Source organism: Lampetra fluviatilis, chromosome 33 (genome assembly GCF_964198595.1).
Source record: "Lampetra fluviatilis chromosome 33, kcLamFluv1.1, whole genome shotgun sequence".
In the NCBI taxonomy this organism is placed as follows: domain Eukaryota; kingdom Metazoa; phylum Chordata; class Hyperoartia; order Petromyzontiformes; family Petromyzontidae; genus Lampetra; species Lampetra fluviatilis.
The window spans coordinates 5,491,745-5,511,358 of NC_136307.1; the positions used below are offsets into that span (position 1 = coordinate 5,491,745).

At 47.1% G+C, this 19,614-nt stretch overlaps 1 protein-coding gene across 1 annotated transcript in view; it reads right to left on the reverse strand.

The window, feature by feature from the left end:
• LOC144943967 (calpain-1 catalytic subunit-like) overlaps positions 1-19,614 on the reverse strand; it is a 49,062-nt gene that overhangs the window by 18,905 nt on the left and 10,543 nt on the right. The window contains exons 4-9 of the mRNA XM_078871884.1: positions 13,028-13,146; positions 11,303-11,436; positions 5,498-5,666; positions 3,848-3,931; positions 2,823-2,908; positions 9-83 (exon numbers count right to left, since the gene is read on the reverse strand). Of these exons, the coding sequence (XP_078728010.1) occupies positions 9-83; positions 2,823-2,908; positions 3,848-3,931; positions 5,498-5,666; positions 11,303-11,436; positions 13,028-13,146 (667 nt within the window). The remainder of the gene's footprint in view (positions 1-8; positions 84-2,822; positions 2,909-3,847; positions 3,932-5,497; positions 5,667-11,302; positions 11,437-13,027; positions 13,147-19,614) is intronic.

A 19,614-nucleotide genomic window follows, 5' to 3' on the forward strand; every position in this document is an offset into this window, starting at 1 on the left:
GCACTCACCAGAACTCGCCATCTTCGCTCTTGACCATGAGCCGATCCCGATCGTCGTCCGACACCTCGTTCCACTGCCGCGAGCTGAGGGACGGGGCCATGCGTAAGCCAGACATACAAAGACAAAGACCCCCCCCCCCCCCCGTGTAGCCTTCACAGACTGTTGGGGCAAGTGCTGTTAGCGAGTAGCAGCGCTTGTGAAGGTCGGCACTGCGGCACATGAGGGGGTGGGTGGCCAGCACCGCGCCCGGCCATGGTGCTGCGATGATCATCACACACACACCCATGAATCTACATCGTGAACCATCTTCTTGGTTCTTTCGGTAAAGTCACGTAGAAGGGAAATAATAAAATAATAAAAATAAAACATAATAAAATAATTCTCACGACGTGAGCAGCCGTCCTCAGGTGGAGAACAGGTCTGTCGGAAAGACAGCGTCTGAATGAGACGCTGTCTTTCCGACAGACGCAAGCAGGACGGCTGCTTGCGTTGTGGCCGAAACATCGTTTAATTTTTATTATTTTATTATTTCCCTTCTACGTGACTTTACCGAAAGAACCAAGAAGATGAATCCCTGCAGTCACGAAAACTTTAAATCGAAATCGTGAACCATTTACAGATATCCCACTGCTTTTGAGTGATCCTCTTGCGAACTTCTCTACACGTAATTGAATATCGTGAAAGCGATGACTTCATATCTCAGGGGACAGCGTGAAAAGAATTTAACACGTGTATTGGGATTTGTGAGTGATGTGTAGAGGCTTTGAAATAAAATGTCGTTCATTCAATAGTGTTCTCCCTTCTCAAGTTAGTGGGATATCTATAAATGGATCAAACTGTAGCTTAACACGACATAACTACTATTTGTAACTATTTTTATTTTACCAGGCATAGCCCACTAAGCTATATAGCTGTTTTTCAGAAGCGACCTGGCCACAAATGATAGCTCAACGGAGTGGCAGATGTGGAAATGTATAGCAGCCAAATACTCTAAATGCATGTTGATTCTAAATGTGGAGGGAAAAACCGGACGATCCGGAGAAAAATCCACACGACCACAGGGAGAAAGACATTGAAATGGCAAATATACAGCATGCATCAGGGTCAAAATTGAACCCACGACCGCCTGCATATCAGGCGAGATAGTTAACATCTCGCCACCGCGGTGAGATGTTAAAAATGGCTCACACTGTAGTTCAACACCACATCATGCACATTCCCAGGCCGCAGACCCATCGGGTCTGCTATGTAATCCGTACGCCCACTCAGAGTTGGCCCGTGGCCAAAGTGCCCGGCGACAGGTCCCGACAGCTAGTGACGGGATGGGCTGTGCACCTGCAGTGCCACAATTGCGGAGCACACTCCGTACAAAGGATACGTCATTAAACATGCATTAAATACACCGCGGGGGGCCTGCTCCTAATGTGGAAAGTGATCTCAGCCTTTCAATCGGTTGTTCGTGTTCCCTTTAAGCACCGAACAAAGGCGAATGGTACACAGGCTGTGGGTTACATCGGAAAGGTGACAGGAGCTGTGTTTCCTTCTCCGCAATGATATCCTAATTGTGCTTTCATTGTCGACTATCAAGGGGTTAATAAAAAATCCATTCACAGAATTCTTGCAGAGCCAGTGCATCACCCCAACGTGTTACAGAATGGCCCGTGGAAGGAGATATCATAGAAGCACTTCCTAAATATTTTCAAGTGACCTCTTATCCACACCACGGGGGTGAGAACGTCACCATCTGCCCCGCTGCGCCAAGCAATGATCACCATGTGACAGTCCAAACCGATACTGCATTTTCAGAGCTGGAATTTAAGCAAATTTAAGTGAAAATCAAAGAAAAATTTGCTATTGTGGGTTTTTTTTTTCTTCTTCTTCTGTGCACTCATTGGCGACTGGTCTTAGACCATCAACTCACACCACTTGAGAACCCAGTATAGTTCAGAATCACAATCAGAAATGTAGCCAGTAGGGTTAAAAATCTATTTTTCATGAGCGACTCGACCGGCAGACATCAAAGCATTCCACAACAACATAAAAACAAACCTTGATAATAACAATTACGTTGTAAAATTACATTCCCACTTAAACTCGAGTGATTTTAATAGAGTGATGCTGCTGCGTTGGGCTTTGGGTGCACGAATAATACAACTGTTGAGCACATTTGTCAATACCACAGCCTTAAAAATAAAATATAAATTAGAATGCTGTGAAGGAGGACTACTTCCCAAAACGTCGCCGATTGTTTACGTAGACAATCATGGGCTGCTGAAAACTGGATGCGAAACTCAGGATATCTCTGTGGTACCTGCCAAGGAGTCTCACCTCTGAGCAAGAGGGAAACAACCCTTCTTATGATTCTATGTTTAATCGTGACGATCTAGCATTTTTAAGTTAATTACACACACATCAGAGGAGCTAATATCTGTCAACATTTTTACATCTGTGCTTTTGTTTTCTTAAGTCCTCCTCGTAAACTGTAAGGCAAACAGCTGCCGCCTTGGGCTTCCTCAGAGATTTACACCTCGGAGCGTGTGAACATTTGTTCTCTCATCCCCAGAATTAGGCCTGCCCATCACCACAAAATGGCAACGATGCAAACGCCATCATTGGCCTAATGATCCACGACATGTCAGGCGTAAACATTGCCATACAACCGGGCCAACATTTAGCAACGCGCCAATCGTTCAGGAATATCTCGCGAACACCATCGCCCGCAATGTGCGAACCAAATTGGTGGCCGAGGGGGGTGGGGGGGGGGGAGCGAGACGGTCGACGAGCGACTGAGCGAGCGAGCAGCCGAGCAGGACGAGTAATACCTGTCACTCCACGGGCCGACCCACTCGACTTGGCCCCAGGGGTTTCGGATACGGACGAGCTTCACCATGCCTCCGTTGTGGTACACCTGCCCGCACACACGCCGCCAGAAATTTTGCGCAAATTTATTCTGAAGGTGACCTAAGACTAGAGAGTGCTATTTTCGCACCGTGCAAGTGGCTAACCCATTCGAACCAATATCCTCTCGACTGTGCGGTTTGAATTCGCTCACGTGCGGCTGCGCGGTCGGACGTGGGACAGCATTGCGTGTGTACCGTGCGCTAATCGGCAGGCGGCTGCCTCGTGCGGCTTTGCTTTGTGCGCCATCTGTCGCATAAAGCGAGGGGAACCAATGCTTCTTCAGATACTGCCGATGGTTTTTCCCATTATGTACAAAGGCAGTTGTGCTTTTTACGCGTGTTTGCGTGTCGTTTGAAAATTGTGGTATTCCAGCCTGCGCTATTATTTCCGTTGCGTTAGGCTTTTCTCGTCAACTGCAGAACCGACGTGTTCTCCATCGGCTCCCCCTTGAGCGCATGCTCTCTTAACAGTCAGCACGACAACGTTACCGCGCTGCGTCCGTTCTCTGGTCCACGCTGCCTGACACAGCAGCTCGGTGCATTTTGCTCTCGGTGTCGAGCCGGCGTTCACGAGGGATGCCAGCCGGAAGGTGATTAATCACGGCTAGGGGTGTGGTGAGAAACTATTTTTTTAAATAAAACTAAAAAAAATATAACCAATTTTTCATTTTACCGGGCAAGGCTCTTTTTCAGATGCGTTCTGGCCACAAATGATAGCTCCACGGAGTGGCTTATCACGTGGAAATGTATAGCAGGCAAATACCCTAAGTGCGTGTCGATTATAAATGTGGAGGGAAAAACCGGAGGACCCGGAGAAAAATCCACACGACCACGGGGAGAGAGACACGCAAACTCCAAGCATACAAGGGGTCAGGGTTTGGATCGAACCCACGACCTCCTGTACACCAGGCGAGGTAAGTAACATCTCGCCACCGAGAAGCTCGCACCTGGTCCACACCCGTGACGGAGTAGGCGTGGCCCTTCACCAGCTTCCACGTCGTGATGGCCTCCGTGTCGGCCGCGCTCGTTATCTGTTCGTGGGAATAACAGAAACAGACAGAATCGATTAAAACTGAAAGGCACCAAAGATCAACCATATAGAGTAGCGTTTAACAGACTGTTGAGGCAAGTGCTGTTAGCGAGCACCTATGGAAGGCCAACATGGCACAAGCTGGGGTTGGTGCCCAGCACCAAGCCCGGCCACCTTTGTCTCCCCAGTGCCGGGTATTCGTTTTTAAGGCTGAGTCGACCTAGGGGAGGGCCAAGGACCTGCACTCATACCCGTCACCGATGTTGGCCACAAGTGGGAATCGAACGTGGGTGCCCGGGTTCGTAGCGCAGTGCACTAACCACTGCACCACTGCTCCTCATACACAAACAAACCGCGCAGATACAAATCACTTCTTCAATAGCAACTGCGGTCGTGAAATGTGCGACCATCGTTTCCAGAATCAATGATTGATTCCGCAAGTCACGAAAATGGCATGGCGGTTTTTTGTCAAGTCACGAACGAACCGATTATAATGTCAAGTCAGGCTTGAACCGGTTGGCGAACGTTCCAAACCTCGCGGCACATTCCAACGCGATTGGTTAGCGGCAGGCATCACAGCCCTCGAGAGCCCAGCGGCAAAATAATAATAACAATGCTTTAATAAAATAATAATAACAATGCTTTAATTTTGTATAGCGTCATTCATGCTAATAGCATCCCATAACGCTGTACATTAATGATATATAAGGACCAAATCCCATGTGCAGCTACTACCAAGCAAATGAAAACCCTATGACCAAGCAAAATGTAAAACGAAATTCAGATATGGCACCAAAATAAAAATCACAAACAACTAAAAAGTGATCACAACAAATAAATCAGTAAAATGTGTATTAACTTCTGGATAATAGCCTCCTCCCCACCACCATCATAATAATCGACATTATAGTCAGCCATTGTCTATCCACTGCTAGGTCAAGGCCTCTCCACGCCTTCGCTGTCACCCTACACGTGTCCGTGATGCCACAATCCTTCTCACGGAGCTGATCTCATCAGTCCCACCTCTGCAGCGGTGGAACTCTCGACCAAGCTCCCTCCTTTGGCTGCCGTTCCGTCAGCAGTCTCGAAGAAACCCTAAGTGTGCATGGTTTTCTAGACGCCCGCTATAGAATGCCAGTGAGAAACCCTCACGCGCAGTAAAACCCCCCAACAGATAGGATTTTATTAATAATAATTATTATCACCGAATCGCTCCATTCCCGCTGGTTTCTTCATGCCAAATAACAAGACACTCGCACTCATGCCAAGTGTCCAACAAGGGCGCCTTTGTGAGTGCGCATGGCTGGCTGTGGCGCGAGAGAGCGAGCAAGCGGGCAAGTAGGCGAGCGAGCGCACGGATGAGTGAGCGAGCGAGCAGGTGAATTAGCTAAAGGTTGCGGAAGCAGACGAGTCAATAAGAGGGTGAACGAATGAACGCGCGAGCGTGCGTGTGAGCGAACAGGCGAGTCAGCGGGCGGGTGAATGGCCGATATGAGCGAGTACGATAAACAAGCGACTGGGTGAGGAGGCGGGCGAGCGAGCAAGTGGAGGAGCGGGGCTTGCGTACGTCGATGGAGCAGCCCATGAGCGAGCCTCTCTGCACGCCCTGGTTGAGGAGTTTCCAGAGGTTATGGGGCGCCTTGGAGAGGGTGAACGTCTCGGTGACACCGCCCGTGAAGTCCTCAAAGCCCTCGCTCGTGCTGCCCCCGGTCAGGGCCTCGTACGAGCCGTTCATTCTGCACGTGGGGGGCGGGGGGGCAGAGGGCAAATGTTAGAGAAATGAATTGCTGCTCAAAAGCTGCGTTTAAATCTGCACCACATCTGCACCTCCTCACGTGTGTTGTCAACATAATTTTTCATTATCTCGTGTGTGTGTGTGTGTGTTTTTGCTGCAAGCCATGGAGGCGGGGTTTATTTAACGTTGCCGTAATGGTCTTCGAAGCGTCACGGGCCACGCACGGCGATATTACATTTCCCGAGCTCGTTAATTTATGCATGATGCAACGACGGGCGAGCACGCTTTTGCTCACAGTGTGGGTGTGGTGGCTAAACGTGGGCACATGTTGTGACCGACACAGCACATTAAGTAACCGACGCATACGGGTTACACTATTACCGCTGCAGCTTTAAAAGATTAATTAAAAAGTTTTCTAAAAGTCTCACGACATACACCAAATCGTATGAATGTCATAAGTGGCTCCATCTTCAAATGGACGGTGGGCAAATGCAACGCCTCCGTGAGCTGGTCACAAGATTTATTGTGAGAACTCAACATTCCTATGACGAGGTTGACCTTACGAGGCGATGATGCACATTGATAATGATGGTGACGATGCTGCTACCAACGACTTAGAAAGACGTGCATCGCCTCTCGAACCATCATAAGGCGTGCATTTCAATGACAGTGCAAACTAAGACGGTGGCAGCACCCTTGTAGTGCCACGCTACATCGCTCGAAGACATTGTCATTCTTGTTATTATTAGCAACGACGCATACGTGAATATACAAAAACAAAAACACAGCTGCAGCATGAGAACAATGAGCCCAGCCAAGTGGCTCGAAACCAGTTGGCAGTCTTCACGCGGGCCCCACGACGAATGCCATCAACGTGGTGACCAAAAATCTCCCGGCCTCCAGAGTGACAACACAAGCAAACCGAGCACTGCTTCGCTTCGGACAGTGAACGGGGGTCATTGGCTACGGCAACGAGGGATCCGCCACCCTCTCTCACCAGCTACGTGCGCGGCCGGACCCGGTGTCCCCGGATTACTGGGCATGAGGCCCACAAATTCACGCGAGGCCCACAAACTTCCTTCGGCAGGCGAGGCTGCGAAAGGAGTAAATGTTATCCATAGTTTTTTTGTGTTAGAACTCGTAAAACCTCTATTATGGATAATAACGGTCGTGAAAGCCTACGTGTTAAACAGATTATGGGTGTTTTTAATAACGGTTTGGATGAAGGCCCCCCCCACGCGTTTTGGTCAAGGGGAGTGTTTTTTGACAATATTTCACCACGGCCGGTCAGGGCGAGTTGATGCCGTGGCTGCCCAGGACCGGTTCAGATGTCGCTCGCCACCGATGTGAGACATGGCTCGGATTTGGACTGAAGTCGCCGGGTTAATGGCGAAATACGCTCAAGCGCTACGCCGCTGCTTCTTCTTCTTCCAAAAACCTGTTTGAAGCGGCAACTTTGAAAGATGCAAGTTTTGCTTTTCTTCCTTAACTTTTGAATGTAACCCAAGCTGAAAACCGGTGTGGATTTGGAGTGAGCTGGACCAGGTTTGCCTAAACCTCACCAGGCACGACCAAAGGTCGCACAGTGGACATCTGTTTCCAATTAAGATGTATGGGCCACACGGAGAGTCGGTGAATTAGCAAACAAGGTTTGAATATTTTCACCGCTGGCAGTAGACTGTTTAACCTTGAGATTCTCAAAGTCCAGTCCCCACGCCCTAACCACAGTCCACCTTATTACATTTGCCAGTCTTTATTATTCCAATGCAAACTAAGCCGTTGCTCATCCGACTGGTAAAATGTAAACGAGGTTGAGCTACAGCTTAAGGACAAGAGTTTAGGGAAATTATGGCTAAAAAGACAGTGCATTCCATTTGCTATGTACAGCGTATATATATAGCGTGTCGTTCTACTTATCACTGAGTATTTGTGACCTCAACGATGAGGCTATCCAACTCTGCAACGTTGAGCCTTGCCTTGACATCATTGGTATACAGCACCGTACTGTACTCCCATCCCGGTGACATTTACAATGCAACCTATCCAGCTTCGTCTACATCCATTTCCATTTTTCCCTCCTTCAACGGTGTTACGTTAAACGTATGCACGCCACACCTGTGACTAAGCGTCCAAAATTCTTTGGTTTGTATTTTTATTACGGGATGCAACCTAGCTCTTTCACCGACCTCTCGTTGTCACACTTGCGTCAGGGCTTTCCAATCGTCATCTCCGCCGCCGCCACCACCACCACCACAGCTCTCAACAGCTGTGATCATCCTCGTCCTACCCGCCGCATCGATCGGCCGCGTTTCACATTCAGCGCGCATCGCATTCGGACAAAAAACAACGATCTTCTTGGTTCTTTCGGTAAAGTCACGCAGAAGGGAAGTAATAAAATAATAAAAATAAAACTTAATAAAATAATTCTCACGACGTTTCGGCCACAACGCAAGCAGCCGTCCTCAGGTGAAACCAGGTCTGTCGAGAATTATTTTATTATGTTTTATTTGTATTATTTTATTACTTCCCTTCTACGTGACTTTACCGAAAGAACCAAGAAGATGAATCCTTGCAGTCACGAAAGCTTTAAATCGAAAAAAAACAACGATGTTTTAACGCGCCCGATTTTCTTGGCTCGGCTAACACCGCCTTTTGTTACCCATGTATAATATTTTTTAAAATACGGCGAAGTTGAGATTTCAGATGAAACGCCAACGTTTAAAGAAGGCGTCTGCTAATAATGCACACACAACTAGCTCACCAAGCAGGGGGGGACGGGGGTGGCTGGGGGGGGTGGCACGCTCACTGCGAACAGATAAATAACATTTTTGAACGCAACAAACGCAGTCTCTGAGCAAAGTGCTCACGAAGCACAATTGGCTATAAACAAAACAAGGGGGCTCCTCCGTGCATGCGAAATGCATCTCTTGTGCCGGAGAGGGGGGGGGTGGTCAAATCCATCTGTGTGTTTCTGCCGCTGCCTTGGGCTCAGAAGCACATCCTGCACGAGGGACTGAGAAGAATGTTTGGTGCTAAACGCTGCACTGTGAATTATAACTGTATATAATTTTTGTTTTACATTTGTTATATATATTGCGCTTATGATTTGCAGGCTATTTTTTATTTATCTGTCTTTTTTGGGTTTTTATTCATTTTACTGTGACTTGTTGCGTTTGTCGGACAAGTGGCGACGGTGTTGTTTTTGTTGATGAAACACGATTCAAGAGCTCCCTGGCTCACAGGGTACTTCAAAATAAACTGAAATGAACTTTAGTAATAATTTTAGAACATCTGTTATTTGCGCCATTCTCATAGCGCGAGGCGATCGCGGAGGAAGGCGCCGGGTTTCACAGACGCGTACAGTCTGCCAGCAGGGGGTGACGTCGCTGTGGTTTTAATAAGTTAACTCATTTGTGTTGGTTTCTCTTTTGCTCAGCAGATCTGCCGAAACGCGCACAGGGTTTTCTCTCGTCTCCGAATGACACCACGCGTATCGCTGTTGTTAACGTTTTTTTAATATAAAATATCTTTCATTCCACATCATTGCCATTCTGGCTCAGGTATTTATGACTGGCTTAAGGTTTAGAAAAGGACCCCATGCGTGTGCTGTATAGTTTTCCTTGTCTCTGAGCTTATAGCTCAGATGCTCCAGTGCTGAGATTGGGCCTAATGAATACACAACCATTGACTATTTGAGGGAGGGGGGGGGAGGAGTTCGTGATTCTTCCACGTACTCAATATGGTTCTTCCGGCTTGCGAAATTGAAAGTCCTTCACAAAAGTTTACGTTGGTTTTTAAGAGGGCGAAATGTTTCGCGGGAATGTTTGGCGATTCATGGTCACGATTTGACTCAAGAATCTATTAATTATCGTCGTTATCATGTTGCGTGGTGGAAGTAGCGGCTGCTAGCGGCTGCCAGGGAGGAGAAGGGGGCGATCGCGCGAACCCATCTCAGACAGAATTTATTCATTGAAATGCGATGTTTGTAGCGTCAGCTTGAGATAAAATATAAGAATGAATGCATTTAAGTATCATGCCTTTCTAAAACGATACAAAACAAAACAATTCATTTTTATTTAATCTGGTAAGGCCCACGGAGCGATATAACTCTTTTTCAGAAGCGACCTGGCCACATATGATAGCTCAACAAAGTGGCTTATCACGTGGACCTTTTATAGCAGCCAAATACTCTAAATGCATGTTGATTTTAAATGTGGAGGGAAAATCCGGAGGGGACCCCAAGAAAAATCCATGCGACCACGGGGAGAACATGCAAACTCCAAATATACAGTCGTGAGGGTCGCGATCAAACCCACGACCTCCTGTCTACCAGGCGAGGGAGTTAACATCTTGGCACCGTGGTGCCAAGGGACCACACTTGATTTCGGATTTTTAAAGCTCGTACAGGGATGGTCAGCTATGCGGTACAGTGCTGACCGAGTGGTTTATTTACAAGAGAGAGATCTATTTATACACGGCAAGCAGCTTAAAAGACAAGCAGGCCCACTTTCTTGTACAGACAAATATCTCCAGTAACAGCCTTAAATAGACTGTTGGGAACAAATCCTATTAGTGAGCACCAATTAAGGTGTGGACAGCACCACACCCAGATGCCTTTGTTTCCCCAGTGCTTACAGACTTGCACCAGGTACTAATTTAAGGGTCAATCAACCTAGGGGAGGGCCCGGGACCGGTTCAAATATCACTTGCCACATCTTCTTCCTTCGTATGACGAGGTGAAATGTGCAACGTTCCTTGTCAATGTCGACGTTATTAATCCATTCTTTTAAGCCACTCACCACCGACATTAGCTGGAGCCAGAATTCAAACCCAGGTCGCCGGGTTCATCGCATAGCACACTAACCGCTGTGCCACTGCTCCCAAACACTTTACCCGAGTTATCGACAGAATGTCAAATAGCTTTTAACATTTTGTATTATCTTTCGCCCCCAGGTTTATCGTAACTGAAGAGAGATAAAGGATATCTTCTAGAGTCTACTTATACACACACACACCTTCAAGCTAATCTTCAAATGTACATGAATCACATCACATGTACATACATGCCGCATCTCAGATTAGTATGGTTGGCTACATACATATGGTGCAAAAAATAATTTCAACTTACAAATCTGTAAATACATAAGCGACTGTACCCACGAACCCATGCGTCAGCTGACAAAACGACACCTTCACACAAACCTACTTCGTTAGCAGCAAAGACAACGATCCTCCATATAGCCTGAACAGACTGTTGGGGCAAATGCTGTTAGTGGGTAGTACCTATGAAGGCCGGCACGGCACACGAGCGCATGCGTGGCCAGCACCACACCTGGTCGCCTTTGTCTCCCTAGTGGCGATGTTTACACACCACACCAGGTACTGACTCATCTGAGGCTGAGTGGACGTAAAAGAGGGTTCAGATAATCGTCACCGGCGTTGGTCTTGATCGGGAATCGACCTCGGGTCTCTGGGTTCGTAGCGCAGCGCGCTAACTGCTGCGCCACCCCTCTCACGCACGGGCAGACGGACCGAGGGGCACTTGCTGAACGTGCCCAGAGGCTCACGTTGGTGGGGCGACGCGAGCACGAGAGCGCGAGCACGAGAACGAGAGCCCGAGAGCGCGAGCACACTCACTTGGCATAGGCCTTCTCGAGCAGCGCGCTCCAGAACTCGTTCCCTTCGGCCGAGTGGACGAACACGAGCTCCCCGGACTTGACGGGCAGGCGGTCGTCGATCACCACGTCCACCCACTCACCAAACTGCCAGAACTGGCCCCGGCGAGACGCACGCCACCGGCAAACACCATCCACAAGCGCCGTTACGCACTCAAATGTATACGGTATACGCGTGTCTGTGTGTGTTTTATCCGGGTCATGCCTCTCATTCCCCAGGATAATCAAGAGTCGACCGTAGATATATGAATGAACTCGTAGATAAACTAACAGATCGGCATAGAGAGAGCTATTCGGGCTTAAACAAGTAATCTATTGATTAATATTGAATCTTTAAGCTCATGGCACGCATCGACTTGCCTGCGTAAGAATCGATGTTTTTCATTTTCGTATACGCTGTATACAAGTTTTATTTGGCCCTTCCAACCATTAGAAGCTGCTATATTCACAACAACGTTAAAGCAATAAATGATTTCATCAAGTTGTAATGCAGCACTGTGAACATTTTATGAAATCGCTGAGGGCGATTGGTTAATTCAAGACAAAGAAGTTCAACATACATACATACAGACGTACGTACGTACGTTAAGAGATATTTTTTCCACCAAAATTTGTGCTGCTCTACATTACAAACGAATTAACGGGTCGCTGAAGACGGCAGCGGGTCATGGGCGTTTAATGTATGGCTCAGCCGACCTAGGATGAAGAGCCTGGGTTAGGTGGGCATCGCGCAACGACCGCGGACTGCGTGATGCACGCACGGGGAGCTCGAAAAAACCGGGTCGCGGGGATCGCACAGCGCGGGACAGGGCGGCACGGCGCGGCACGCGATGACACAACGACGGGCGAGGAAAATAAAAACGCCCCGTGCAGTTCCTCGGGCCAACTCGCGTTGGAACGCCTCCCCGTGGCGTTCCACGGCGCCGGCCCCAGTTGAGAAATCGTTGGGTGGCGGCAATTGCCAATTTCGCCGGCGGTGATGTAACGCAATCGCCTGCCCACTGGTGTTTGCTCAGCGCGGTTTTCCCGGACATCGCCAAAGAGCTCCGGTTCACGGCTGGGGCACAGCAGGCCCTGCCACTTTTGTTTGCTCAGTACAGCCCACCTCACATATCAATGCAGGGATTGTAACAGTGTCCTATTGAGCAAAGAAGAATTTATCAATTGATATTTTACTTCAGCTAACACCATTCTGTTTGCAGCTGTCATGTTCTTGTGTTTGTACAATTGTGGTGTGTGCGTGCAAACACTGGGGTGGGTCAAGGCGAGAGATAGTGTAGCTACAGCGTGGATCGTTGCGTGCACAAACGTAAACACAGGTTGCTCATAATAAAGGTTTTTGGGTTAGATCGCGTTATTTATAAATGTGTCGTTTATTATTTAGATTTTTAGCTGCTATAAATGTCCAAATGACAAGCCACTTTTTGAGCTATCATTTGTGGCCAGTTTGCAAATGAAAAATAAGTTCATACCTCAGTGGGCTTTGCCTGGTGGGGTGGGGATGGTTTAGTTTTATTTGTATGTTTTTGGGTGATTTGTTCACCTTTGTTATACTTGCACTACTGTCGTGTTTTTTTTGTATTGTTCGTTGCTGTAACGTCTGGACCCCGCACCCATACTGGCCATCTGTGATGAAGTGAAAGCTCTTTATCACAAATATAAGAATCTGATTCTGAAGTTGTCGCACCTGGAAATGGAAGATACCGGCGTAGCCACCGGTGAACTCTTGGCCCGAGGGTACGACTCGCGCTAGCAGCTTCTCGTTCAGCGTCAGGGAGGCGATAGCCGCCAGCAGCCAGCAGTCGCCTGGAATGACAACGCACCCGCCAAAACGTGTGTTAAGTTGGTTGTCCTTCCGCACCTCCGATGAGCACGATTGGCTACGTACGGTGCGAAAAAAGTTCTACATGCATACATAAATCGTTAACACGTCCCTAAAACCTCCCAAAATATTCATCAATGCATCCGTCAAAATAATAAATCGACACATCCGTTGAAAAAGTCACCATTAACCCATGCGCCAAATCATCAACATATCCGTCAAAAACTTAATGATCAACGCATCCGTCAAAAACAATCATAATAAACACATCAATTTAAAAAATCCATAGAACAAACGAGACGTACAATACAACCATGAACCCAGGGTTGGGTGGCTGAACTCTTACTTGCCAAGTGGCTGGCCAAATCCACCCCTGGCCATTCAACAAAAGGTGACAGCTTCAATAACGAAAACAAAACCAAAAACTTCAAAATCATGGTAAGTATTGTCGTTGCTTTGACTTTGCATTAACACATACCATAGCCACGTGACTGTGACATCACTAAAGTACCATGAAGACGCTCCTGCCCATGACTTTAAAGTATATTTATTTATACTCTTGGTTCTTTCGAAAGTCACTTTACCGAAAGAACCAAGAATATGAATCCCTGCGGTCACGAAAGCTTTAAATCAAAGTATTTTTTATTTCATCAAGAATGTATCAATAATGTGTTGGACAGCACGGGACACTCTGCCTAGGTGCGCATGTACAAGATACCATCTGTTTGATTTTGTTTGGGTTGATCATATTTTAAACTACAGTACAGACAAAAAAAATGTAAACATGCACTGCAGCAGTTTGTGAAGAGCGGAGGTAATATATACCTTGAAAATGTACGTTGAACTTGTTGAACTTCTTTCGCATCGTACATAGCCAACTATGCTAATCGGAGATGCGGGAAAAGATACTTTAACGCTTGTCGATAAACATCACTTATGTAAACTCAATGCAACAAAAGACATCATAAGCGAATCCTACAGGCTGGTATAAGCTACATCGTTCGTTTACAACATCGCGTGGGTGAATTCTATGCAATATCGTAAATCAAACGAGATATGTCGTTGACAATCGGCGGGAAGCGGCGGTGCTTTCCACATGGCTGCGTTATAATTTTTTGCGACCATGATATTACGGAAATGTTCTTCAATATCAAGGGTGGGAAAAACCTGCAGCCCAAGGCCACAGGAGGTGTATGTAATGTGCCCATGGGAACCGGCGTGCTTGCTGCTTTACGAACTAAGCTATGCTTGTTATCTTTCTTAACTGGCAAACAGCCCCCATGTATATCGGTTTCACACCAACATGCGGAGTTTTAAACATGAAACTAATTGCTTGGTGAAGTTGCTGCGTTGGCAGGAGTGCGCAAAAGCACAACTACTGTCATAACGAGACTCAACGCATTCCCTTTTTTTTAACGTGCTATGAAGAAGGGCCATTGTCTGAAACGTCGCCTATGACCGTACTTTTTTTGTAAGGTCACAATTGTTGTTGACGAACGTATTGATTCTTCAAAAAAAACATTGCTTTCAACAACTGACTGCATTATTTTTTAAGTAACAGTTCCGAGTCCTTGCCTGCTGGATTATATGTTTTGTTAAATTTGGATCTGCCGCAAGCGCCTTAGCCACACGTTTTGAACTTCAGAACTGCGACTCCCTCCCCGACATCAACGACGTCCATAAATTACGTCACGCGATTTTGGACGATTTTTGACCCCCCCCCCTCGTCACACGGCGTTACAAAAAGTCAGACCCCCTCAAATATGACGTCGCAAAGCTCTGCCCCCCCTCCCCAAATTAGACGTCACACACCTAAGGGGTGGGGGGGGGGTCAGGCATTTGTGACGATGTGTGACGAGAGGGGGGGGGGTTTAGAAATGTGACGTCACATCAAAATGCGCAACTTTAAATACATATAGACAACACGTTCTACTTAATTAAATAGACTTTTTAATAAATGTGTTCTCCTACAACAGAGTGCAGCGGCACATTAAATACGCACTACAATGACAATAGTTTAAAGCGATTTGAAGAATGTTTTATTTTCGGGGGGGGGGGGGGGGGCAGAGCTTTGTGACGTCATAGTTGAGGGGGGGTCTGACTTTTTGTGACGCCGTGTGACAAAGGGGGGGGGGGGGGGCAAAAATCGTCCCAAATCGCGTGACGTCATTTATGTACGGCCCCTAAGGCGCTCGCCGCTCTCCATCCTGACCGCAGGTCACCGCGTAAACCTGAACGGCTGAGAACGGCTCAGGTGTGGGGGGTGTGGGGGGGTGTGGGGGGGGGGTGTGGGGGGTGGGTGGCAAGCAGTGCTGTCAGCACCTATGAAGGCCGGAACGACACACGAGGTGGTGGGTGGGTGGCCAGTGCAAAGCCCGGCCGCCTTTGTCTCCCTAGAGGCGATGTTGACTACACACCGCACCGGGTACTCATTTTGAGGCTGAGTCGACCTAGGGGGAGACCCAGGACCGGCTCAGATAATCGTCACAGTTGTTTGGCCGTCAGCAGGAATCGAACTCGGACCGGCCGGGTTCGTGGTGGCAGCGTAGCGCTAACCGCTGCGCCACCACTCCCCCACCCACTCACCACCAGCTGCTGCTGTTGTTGTACCCTTGGCAGCAGCAGCAGCAGCCGCACCCCCCCGAGTTTCTAAATAAAGACAGCGTCCTGTACAGTCGAAGGCCCCAGCGAGGGGGGCTGGGTGGTGGCGTTGGCGGCATGGGGGAGGCCGTGGCCTGGGGGCACCGCAATGTCGAGGCGGAGTGGCGAACGGAACGGGCATTCGTGAAGGGCTTGTTTCAATTAGAAGAAGAACAACACCTATCGCAACTTCTCCAAACAGGAAACAACCAAAACGTGTGTGTGTTTGTGTCGAATGAGTGGCTGGTGTGGGGCGTAAACATCGCCACTGGGGAGATAAAAGCAGTCTGGTGTGGTGTGGTGGTGGTGGTGGCCACCCACCCCTCTCCTCTTGTGTGCCGTGCCGGACTTCATAGGGTGACACTTACTCGATAACAGCACTTGCCCCAAAAAGTCTGTTAAGGCTACATGGGGGATCTTTGTTTTTTCTATCTCTATGTGGGTGAAACTAAATGTGTAAAGTCGTACACAACGGTTGTGGTGAATTGCAAAGCCGGCATGTGTCTAAAAACGTTGTTGAAATGTAACTTCGAATGTGCAACATTGATGCACACGGGTCGGTCACAATCTATCCACTGCATCGCCATCTCTCGCGGACTTGCGATGTAACGCCCTGTTAAATAGCTGCTACACGCGTGCCCATTTTGATACAGCGATGTGAGTTTGTGTGCATGCGGAGACACATAAGTCACACCGTCTCTCTTGTTTCATCACGTGAAAATGCCGACAATAAATAAGGCAGTAATACACTTATAATAATTGAAACCTAACGCATACATTCACACACAGATACACAGCTAAAGGAGGAAGATAGTTTTAAACTTTGGGAGCTGATATTGATTATGAACTGAAATGTACATGTAATATTATAAAACCTGATAGGCAATGATGACCATAAAACATATATGGCCCCCAAACAATTCGAGAAGACAATTGCCGTCCTGTTTATAATCCCAATTTAATGACGTTAGGGATATCCCCGGTACGAAAATCAATCAGCGGTTGTGAAATATAACCGGCGGTACAGAGGTCAGGGCGTTGATCTGTGGCACTGTTGAAATTCTGTGTTCGAATCCTGGCAGCCACCGGGGAATAAAACCAGGCTCTCAAGTTTAAAGAGTTGATCGTCTCAGCCCATAACAAACAACAACAAAAAAACCATACAATTAAAATTTGGTTCTGCACCTCATTTGGCAACATTCCATCTGAGAAATTAAAAATATTGGTGAGACTGTCATGTGATAAACATTACTCTCTGCGGTGGGGCAGGTGGGAAAAGTGTTGCCTGTTAGTGCGTGGATCAAAGGTCACTCGAAGGGATCTCATAAATAGTTGTGTGATCTTCTTGGTTCTTTTGGTAAAGCCACGTAGAAGGGAAATAATAAAATAATAATAAAACAGACCTGTTCTTCACCTGAGGACGGCTGCTTGCGTTGTGGCCAAAACGTGAGAATTATTTTATCATTTTTATCATGTTTTCTTTTTATTATTTTATTATTTCCCTTCTACATGACTTTACCGAAAGAACCAAGAAGATGAATCCCTGCAGTCACGAAAGCTTTAAATCGAAATTTAGTTGTGTGATATCTGCTTCTGTGGGACCACGCTCTAACTGCTATTGCGAGAGTTCCGAGTATATTCTGGGGCTCGTGACACGTACCCCAGATTAATTTGGGGGAGAAGACAAAAATAAACAACAAAATCCCTTGTGTGACTGGGTTGATGGCAAAGGCAGCAGGTACATCAAAAGCAATCGTGGTTATGGTGATAGTTACCAAAAAAAAAACCCCACAAGCGCTGAAAAGCCATTCCCCAATCCGGACCAAAAGGCAAGGCAGAGTTGACCCAAATTGCCTCAGGGCCACGTGGTGGAAATGGTGCACAAACAACTTTGAAAGTCATTTATCATAAAACAGGTAAGGGGCATCATGAAAAATGATATGACCACACACAAATGTCACAATGGTATCCCTAACCACGACTGGACATGGCACTTCGTCTCATAAATAAAACTCGACTTCTTATTTCGCAAAAATATAACCCTTCAAAGAATGTAAATAAAAAAGATATTTCACAATCTCTCCACAAACACATGACATGTCACCTGAGTAAGCTGCCATTTACAACCCACCAAGGTGTTGCAATCAAATATATAAATCATGTTTAACACGTAGTAGGCTTTCGCAACCCATATTATCTATAATAGGTTTTTTTGTGGGGTTAGATCCCGTAAATATAAATGCGTCGTTAAATCCGCCGCAAACCTGACACAGCCAATTAGTAAGGTTTGTCACGTAAATTAGTTACTACGTGAGCACACCGGTGTGTTGAAGAGTAAACCCACAACATTTAAAATGTTTAAATGTTTGTTTCCTATACGCAGTTACGTGAATGTTAAGTATCGATGTGCATTGATGTGTCATTGAATCACTACATGAAACGCTATATGCCCACTTGCTACATGTCTACGAAATAAAAGTTGGGATCCACCGTTCCTTGAGAAATCATGAAAACCGTGTGTAATAAAAGATTATGACAGTAATCGCAAGTGACAATTTGTGTAATATATAAAATGTGAGTCACTAAAAAAATCTGATAGAACGTGCAATTTCGTTACTAGTACAGCACACACAGGTGTGTTAGATAATAAACAAACATTTACAATAATGAAATAACGGATCAAGAAAACGCCCCCAACTACAACTTTTGGTGTCAAAGTGTGGCCCACTGCCTTGGGCACGTGACGAGCTGAGCTCAACTCCAAACAAACAAAGATCTCCCCCCGTTTAGCTTGTAACAAACTGTTGGGGCAAGTGCTGTTAGCGAGCACCTATGAAGGCTGGCACCGTGGCACACGAGGGGGTGGGTGGCCAGCACCACGCCCGACCGCCTTCGTCTCCCCGGTGACTCATTTGTGGCCGAGTCGACCTAGGTGCGGCCCAGGACCGGTTCAGATAATTATCGTCACTGGGTGTGTGGCCGTGAGCGGGAGTCGAACTCGGGTGCTCGGGTTCGTAGCGCAGCGCGCTAACCGCTGCACCACCGCTCACGAGCTCAACTCCACTCGAGAAGACACAGCTACAATAGCAACAACAATAATCAGCTTGGGGAATGTTTACTCTTGCCAGCCAGACCGGTTTTCTCCACCTTAAAACAAATCGCCTGGAACTCTGGCCATGGGCCAATGACTCAAAAGAGTTGAACGCGGCACTATTAACCGCTCTGCGTTTCATCTTCTTGGTTCTTTCGGTAAAGTCACGTAGAAGGGAAGTAATAAAATAATAAAAACACAACTTTACCGAAAAAACCAAGAAGATGAATCCCTGCAGTCACGAAAGCTTTAAATCGCTCTGCGTTTGCTTGTTTTAAACTGTCGTTTGCTTATCCATTTCAGTAACTTATGTGGTAGCTATCGATGATGGCTATTCGCACGATTTCGTGTTTATTTTATTTTGTACTATCAAAAAGGTTTTTAAAATGACCGGAAACCTTTTTGCCATCTGTGCTTGCTGTGCCGATTCCCCGCCCACTCCAGGGTTCCTGGCCCAAAAAAGTGTAATACTCTCGTTAAGGAAGTTGCTAAAGCATCACCCCCCCAGCCCCACCACTTGCAGGATCTTCCTAACAAAAACATGTCTCGACAAACGTCCATCAACAGCACTCCCCCACACACACCTTGCGTGTAAGTTGGGGGGTTGTTACAGCTTTCCCCACCACGCCGTATAAGAATGTTTTACCCTTTCTGCAAATAAAACAGGTGTTAAGATGTTAAAACGCCAAACAGAAACCTTTTTGCAAGGAATCGTGTCTGC